This window comes from Ursus maritimus, unplaced genomic scaffold, assembly GCF_017311325.1.
Source record: "Ursus maritimus isolate PB19 unplaced genomic scaffold, ASM1731132v1 scaffold_14, whole genome shotgun sequence".
Lineage (NCBI taxonomy): Eukaryota > Metazoa > Chordata > Mammalia > Carnivora > Ursidae > Ursus > Ursus maritimus.
The window spans coordinates 51,764,339-51,772,061 of NW_024423786.1; the positions used below are offsets into that span (position 1 = coordinate 51,764,339).

The 7,723-nt window shown below is 59.6% G+C and overlaps 1 protein-coding gene across 1 annotated transcript in view; it reads right to left on the reverse strand.

Annotated features, from left to right (window-relative positions):
- The window catches only part of LOC121102555 (proline-rich protein 36-like), a 3,503-nt gene extending 2,347 nt beyond the window's left edge, over positions 1-1,156 (reverse strand). The window contains exons 1-3 of the mRNA XM_040629421.1: positions 678-1,156; positions 461-560; positions 19-246 (exon numbers count right to left, since the gene is read on the reverse strand). Coding sequence (XP_040485355.1) covers positions 126-246; positions 461-560; positions 678-945 — 489 coding nt within the window. The 5' untranslated portion in view covers positions 946-1,156 and the 3' untranslated portion in view covers positions 19-125. The remainder of the gene's footprint in view (positions 1-18; positions 247-460; positions 561-677) is intronic.
- Between the last annotated feature and the right edge of the window lie 6,567 nt (positions 1,157-7,723).

The window sequence follows — 7,723 nt, forward strand, 5'->3', positions numbered from 1 at the left end:
TGGCTGGGGAAGGGGCGCCTGGGGAGGGCCCGGAAGAGTCTGGGGACAAAATCAGAATGCCGGAGGGTCAGAGATACCTCAGGGCTGGTCCCTTTCACTGCCCAGGAACTCCGCTCCTCCTCAGGTCACGTACCTCTCCGTGCCCCGGCGCTCAGTGCGCTCCTTCTGGGGGTTTCTGGGGCTTTTCCTCTGCTCACGGGTTCCTCAGCTGGGGGCCGAAGCCCCTTATGCGCAAGGGAGCCTAGCCTAGGGACAGGAGTGGCCGTTCTCAGTACAGAGCTCCTTGTTTTCTCCCAAGTCTACATTTTCCCATTTATGCCCTCTCTGCGGACCAGTAATGGCTTTCACTCAACTTACGCCCAGTGACCTGCAAACGCTCCCACTTCCCAATTAATGTGTAAAATTAAGTTTCCAGATAGTGACACTAACCCTTGCCAAAGAGACTGAGGAGGCATTTTACCTGGTGGTCCCGCTGGCACGTCCCGGGCTAGAAATAGAGCCTGGGCCTGGGGTCTTGGCAAGGGCCCGCTCCCCTCTCCCAGCAGCTGGGGGCCTGGAGGCTGCGGGGAGAAGGCCAAGTCAAGGCGGTGCCCCCAGGAAGGCAGGGGAGGCTGAAGCCTCAGAAGGAAAGGGGGGCAGGAAGATGGAGTCTGAATGGCGGAAAGAGGGTGGGGTACCTGGACTCCGGGGCCCTGTCCCAGCGCTCTGCGTTGGTCCCACCCGGGGACCAGCCTCTGGGAGAGCGGCTGCCCGGATACCTCCAGCTCGCTCGGCCAGGGGCCCTCTCCCAGCAGCTCCTGCTGCTCCCAGAACTCGGAGGGCCGCGCTGGTTACTGGGGGAGGGGGTCGAGGAGACCCTGGGGGTCTGGGGGTAGGAAGGCCGGGAGGGCGAGAAGCCGTCGTCCGCGTGGCGGCCCCTGCCCTGCCCTTGTCCCTCTTCTCCATCCCGCACCTGATGAGGAGACAGACGGATCAGCATTCCAGCTCCTGCACTGCTAGGCTGCCTGCAGGGACCCGGGTCCTGGCACCTCGCTGCCCCTTCCCCAGCGTTGCCACCCGTAGGAGCCCAAACCTCGGCCTCGATCCACTTCCCTCCCACCCACACACCCACTCACCACCCACAGGCCCAGCTGCTCAGGGTTGTCCCCTAGCCCCACCCCCACCGCCTTCCTCCAAAGCTGAAAGGCCCTGCCAGCCCCAGCCCGCCCTCCTCTGCTCCCTTTCAGGACCGAGACCCACGCCCTGCCCTCGCCCCTTCAGGACCCGGACCGCCAGCCTCTTGGGGACAGGGGGACTGCCAGTCTCCCATCTAAAGGGATGGGAGCGCAAGCCCGGGTCCCCAAGCCACCCCCAGCTCCCTCCCCGAGGATGCGGCACCTGCCGGGAGGAGGAGCGCGGCCCCGGCGGCCCGGCGGATGGGGCTCAGGGAGCAAAGAGCCTCCGCGCGGGAGCCCGTCCCCCTCCCCAGCCGGGCTTCCCTGGTCCGTGGCGCCTGCCTCTACACCTGCCGCGCCGCGCTCACCGGCTCTGGGCCGCCCGCCTCTCCACGCTGCGGTCGCTTGGGGGCGGCCGGGAGCGCGCGCGCAGCTGGAGGGCGGGCGGAGGGAGGGGCGGTGGGGCGGTGGCGCTGGTGAGCGGGGCCGTCCCTCGGCCGCGGACGGGAGAGAGGGGGGCGCGCGCTCGAGCCAGACTCCGGAGGCGGCGGGCGGGAGCAGCGCCGGGGGCTTGGGAGCGGGCGAGGAAGGAGGCGCGGCTTTTCCGCGCCTGGAGCCGGGAGGGCCCCAGATTCCCAGCCGCAGGGGCCGGGAATCCCTTTGGGGTCCCGGACAGGCTCAGCCCCCTTCCCTCCCAACACACACACCTGCCCCGGCCCCCACCCCAACCACCTGGTGACCGAGGCCAGCCTGGACGCGGATAGGCTGGGCCCTGGCAACCAGGGGGCGGGACCATCGTGCCTGTGCCCATTCAACCAATCCGGCCCTCGGGGTCCCCTGGTCCCTGTCCTCGCCTTCTCGACCGCGGACGCCGAGCCCCCCAGGATCCTCGGGGACTTCTGTCCCTCTCATATCCAAGACTTTTCCCAGACCCCAGAAAATCCCTACGTGGTTGAGGAGGGCCGGATTAAGGAGAGAGTGCAGCCCTAGAAATTTAGGGGTAGACTCGGATTTGGGGGAACAGAGAAGAATGGAAAGATGAGGAGGGGGAGACAGTGACCCAGCTGTGAGAGGTGACCCAGCCTTTTGCAGGGCAGAGCACCCCCACTCTCCACACCCTCCTATGTCACATGGAAAAGCAAAGTCAAGTCGGCAAAGCCAAGCTTGGGGGTGGGGGTGGAAGGGGTCAAAACTGGTGCATAAAGGAGCACAGCAGATCCTGTCCAAGGCTGCCCAACACAGCCGACGGGAATGGAGGTGTCATTTTGGTGACTTTACCAACTTCTGCAGGGGTCTCAGTGGAGGGCCTTGACCGGGGACAGTGGCATGGAGGAGGCAGAGTGTGAAGAAGGAGACGGCCATCCTCAGCTGCCCTGCACTGGCCCACTGATGCCAGGCGCCCTCCTGCACCTCTGCTTATTGCTAGGCAACCTACACACCCAGCCACCCCCCCCCACACACACACACAGTGCTTTCTGCCTCGGATACCTCCTCTCCACGGACTTCAGTACCCTCTACCCCGTCTGGAAGAACCAGCACCCTCTGCCCCAACCCTTTCCCCATCACGTCTGCATGTCCACACGTGAGCAGTTCACTCCTTGTCTGGAACCGGGGGACTTCCATGCACAGGACAAGAAGGGGTGGCATTTGGCACCCGGCTGAACCTGTCCTGGAAAGGGGGGGGGGATAGACTTAACTAGGGTGTGGCTGGAAGCAGGGCTTTGGGTTTTCTCACCTCAGGAGTTGTGCCCACGACTGGGGGTCAGGGAATGGAAGAAAGAGAGCAAGGTCAGAACTCTTCAGTAGCCATTCTTTCAATGCAAACCTCCTCCCAGCCTGGGAGAGGTGTCCCCTCACCGTTCCTCAGGGTACTGCCTGGATCATTCTAGCCCTCACCTCCTCCCCCCAAGTCTTCTAAGTGTCAACAGTGTGAGCCCCTTCAGGCACGACTGCAGCCTGGTCCCCCTGCCTGCCCACCCACCCGCTCACCAGCAGGGGCCTTCTGAGTGAGTCACAGCCACCCACCCACATGCCTGCCTCCTACCTTGTACAGCGCAAGGTCCCTCCAAGGCTACTCTGAACCCATCCCACTTTGCACTGGGATCTGGACTCTGCCCTCTTTTAAGAACATTCCAAATGTCCATCAGCGGGGCTGGATTATAAAAAACAAAGTATACCCTGCAGCCGAATACTCCTCAGAAATAAAAGCAACAAACTACCAAGACACTCAAAACAGGGACACATCTCAAAAACGTTCTCTTGAACACAAGAAGCGCCACACACACACACACACACACGCACACACACACACGCGCGCGCGCCGTGCACTGCCTGATTCCATTTATATAACATTCCAGAAAATGCAAGCTAATCTATGGTGACAGAAAGCAAAGCAGTGGTAGCTGGGGCTGGTGGGGGAGGGGGACTGTTGAACCACCCATCGCAGCCACTCTCAGATTCCTGACCCTCAGAAATCGCGTGAGACAAGAAATGCGAGGGGTTTTAAGCTGCTAGGATTGGGGGTAATTACACAGCAATAGATAACTACCTCATGCTCACAAAACCTAAAAAGCTGGGTATTAAATTACAAGTGTTGGTGAGGGTGTGAAGAAATTGGAACACTGGTGCACTGTTGGTGGCCATACCAAATGGTGGAAACGCTGTGGAAAACAGTATGGCGGTTCCTCAAAAAATTAAACAATTAAAGAAGTATCATATGCTCCAGAAATCCCACCCAAAAGAGTTGAAAGCAGGAAGAAAGAAAGAAAGAAAGAAAGAAAGAAAGAAAGAAAGAAAGAAAAGAAAGAAAGAAAGAAAGAAAGAAAGAAAGAAAGAAAGAAAGAAAGAGAAAGAAAGAAAGGGAAGGGACGGAGGGAGGGAAGGAAGGAAGGGAGGAAGGAGGGGAGGAAGGGAGGGAGGGAGGAAGGGGAGATATGTGCACACCCATGTTCATAGCAGCAGTATCCACAATGGCCAAGTATCTATCGATGATGAATGGATGAACAGAATGTGGTCCATCCACACAGTGGACTATTTCTCAGCATTATAAAGGAAGGACATCCTGCTACAATGTGGATAGACCTTGAGGACATTGTACTCAGTGACCTAAGCCAGTCACAAAAGGACACATATTGCATGATTCCAATTATATGAGATCTCTAGAAGAATCAAATTCATAGAGAGAGAGTAGATGGTGGGAGCCGGGGGCTGGGGGAGGGGTGAGGAGTTAGTGTTTCATGGGGACAGAGTCTCAGTTTTTCCAAAATGAAAAGTGCTGGAGGGGTGCCTGGATGGCTCGGTCATTAGGCGTGTGCCTTCAGCTCAGGTCATGATCCCAGGGTCCTGGGATCTCGCCCTGCTTGGCCGGGAGCCTGTCTCTCCCTCTCTTGCTCCCCCTGCTTGTGTTCTCCTTCTCACTGTCTCTCTGTCAAATAAATAAAATTAAATAAAAAAAAAAAAAAACCTGCTCTGGAGACGGATGGTGGTGATGGTTTCAGAACAATGTGAACGTACTTATGTCACTAACCTGTTCACTGGCCACGATGATGGGTGCTATGTTATGGTGTTTTATCACGACTCTTTTTAAAAGGCTGGTTATTGTCAATGTGGAACACCTCGCGCACTACCAACGGGAATGCAAAGCAGGCAGTCTTTCGGGAGAACTGGGAAGTGTAGTGAGTATGTGTGTCCCGCGACGTAGCCATTCTACTCCGGCGTCTAAACCCCTCCATATCATCTAAGCACCCACAGTCCCCACGAGGGGGGAACATCAGAAGTGCCAGGGAGTTCATACCCTCTCTATGCCCCTTCCCCAGAGCAGCTGGTGCGTCAACACTTCGAGGCCCTCAGCGCTCAGGTGGGACAACGCAGAGGTGTGTCCTCCACCATCTCCCAGAGCCCCCAGCGGAACAGAGCCCTAGCTGCCTGTGAAGCTCTTCATTTACCCGCATTCGCGCAGCCTCGTTGACGCTTACCGGCCTCCTTCCTCTTGCAGTCTCCTCTCCCCATTGCCCCACTTCAGTGCTTCCTGGGCTCACCTTCCAGAATGATTCTTGGGACCCAGTTCCTTGTCTCAGGGTCTGCGCCTAGAGGAGACAGAACTCAGACAACACCCCAGTCATCCACCCACCCGTTATTTACTGAATGCCCACTGTGTGCCAGGCACCATTCCAAGCGTTGGGGATGCAGCAGGGAGCAGGAGGGACGGTGCCTGGGGTCAGGGGGTTTCCATCCTGGTGCCCGCAGAGACTGGTACAAGCGTGCAAAGCGATGTGTATCAGGACGCTCACTCCAGGGGCGCCCGGGGGGCTCAGTCCGTTGAGGGTCTGCCTTCAGCTCAGGTCATGATCCTGGGGTCCTGGGATCCAGCCCCACGTCAGGCTCCCTGCTCAGAAGGGAGTCTGCTTCTCCCTTGCCCTCTGCCCCTCCCCCCACTCGTGTGCGAGCATGCGCTCTCTCTCTCAAATAAATAAATAAAAGCTTTTTTATTTTTTTTTAAGGATGCTCATTCCAGTATAAAGCTGTAAACACCCCCCTGCCCCCAGGGCATGGATCTGAAGGAGCTTCTCCAGAGGCCGGTAGGGGTCCATGGAGGGGGAGAAAGAACTCTGTCTCAGATGGCCCAAATTGGCCCTTGGCCTCTGTTACCCACCTCACCCTGCTTGGTTATAGGCACAGCACTTGTCACAGATGGCGATCTTGTTCCCTGCATGTTTGCAAGCCTACCTCTGTGTTGGCTGCCCCCACTCGGGCAGAAGGGCTGAGAGAGCAGGGGGCCTTGCTTATCTCGGCCTCACCATGAAGGTCTGGCTTGGGGCTGAGCCCACAGACACTTTGGAGAAGTCACGCTTCCGAGGGTCATGCCCATGGATCACCAAGGCTTCACAGAGGAATCTAAGCTGAGGGGGTTCCCCATCCTCAAGATTTGGAGTCTCAGATCTCTGGCTGTCTGAGTCTAGTGAACTCATGGGTTTCTTTTTCCCACAGGGGAGGGGTCTCGTTCTCCCACTTCCTCAAGGTCCCCCCTCCCTTGAATTTTGCAGACAGAACAGATCAAGATTCATCAGATGCCTCCAGGCTGAACTGGGTGCTTTGCCACTCTAAGACCCAGCTCAGGCCTCCTTGGCTGGGGAGGAATGAGTGGGGTGGGGAGGCAGTCATCCTCTCTAGAAGCTGGCCTCCCAGACCGGACTCCAGCCCTGGATCCCTCTGGCCCCTGTGCTTCCCTGAACTGCATCCCCACCCCACCCCAGACCTGAGAGCAGCTTGCTCCTATCTCTCCCCCAGAAGTCCAGAGCAGGTCTCAAGGCTGGGCAGGGTCAGACCCCACTCTGCTCAGCTTCCCTTGAATGGGCGGTCAGAGCAGGAAAAGGGAAGCCCCTTCCCTGCCCTGGACTCTGTTCACTGGTTCCTTCGTGGCGCCTGAAGGCCAGGTGGCTGCACCTGGGGGTGGGGGTGGGGGACAAGGAGACTCTTCACCTGTTCCTGACAGGGTCTACACAGCCTGGATCCTGGAAGGAAGCCCAGAGGCCGGTTTTGGGAGCGCAGTGCCTCCAGGCCCCCTCAGTTGCCCCGACTGCAGCCTGGCCCGAAGTTCTAAGACCCTTGCTCCTCCGGCCCACCCCTCACCCACCTCGGGGAGAGCCCGGTTAGGATTGCCCTCTTCCCGCAATCCCTCGGCGCCAGGAGTGGGGGGCGACCTGGGAGGGCCCAAAGGGAGGCGGGGCCGGGACGTCCACTGGGCGAGCGGGCGGGGCGTCTCCCGGGCTCCTGTCCCGCCCGCCCGCCCTGACTCACCCAGGCTGGCCCGGGAACTCTGCGGGAGTCCCGGCCGCTCGGCTCCCAGGGACCCAGGAGTTGGGCCCAGCGTTCCAGCCGGAGCGGTGAGTAGATGGCTCTCTGTCCCTGGGGACGGGGTGGCGGGGCAGGGGTCTGGCCCACGTGAGGACCGCCCCAGGTGCCGCTGGCACTGCCGCCGAGCCCGCGGCCCGCCGGGGCGCACAAGGAGCTGGGGAGGGGGTGGGGGCAGCGAGAGACTCTGCCGTGGCCAGCCCAAGGGCGCCCATCACGGAGCGGGCGGGCCTGGCCAAGGACAGAATGAAGATCAGCAGGATGGGGTCTGGTCCCCTTTCCTTGTCTGCTACCACAGCAGCGACAGCTCACCTCTGTGAACTCCTCAATGCCCCAGAACCCTACCCCTTGGAGTCCTTACCAGCTTGCCCTCTCTGGGACTATGAAACCTCAAGACTCCCTATGCTCCTAAGTCCTGGCAGGGCAGATTGGGAATGCACTAGGTTGGGAGTCCCCACGCTGGGGCCCGGCCCAAGATCTGCTAGTAAGGGGCCACCCCCCCCCCCCAATCCCTGACCTCAGTTCCTGTCTTGTGTAAGTCAGAGATCCCACCTGTGTGCTCCAAAGCCTGTTTCAGGGCTGACAACTATCGAGGTGTCTTCCTTGCCCGTTAGCATGGGCTGTGGGTGAGGAGGGGGCTGGACCAGGAGCACCCGCCACTGCCCTGTTCGGGAGGCCAGCTGGGAGCTCGGGGGAGGGCCTGAGAGAGAAGCCGGGGG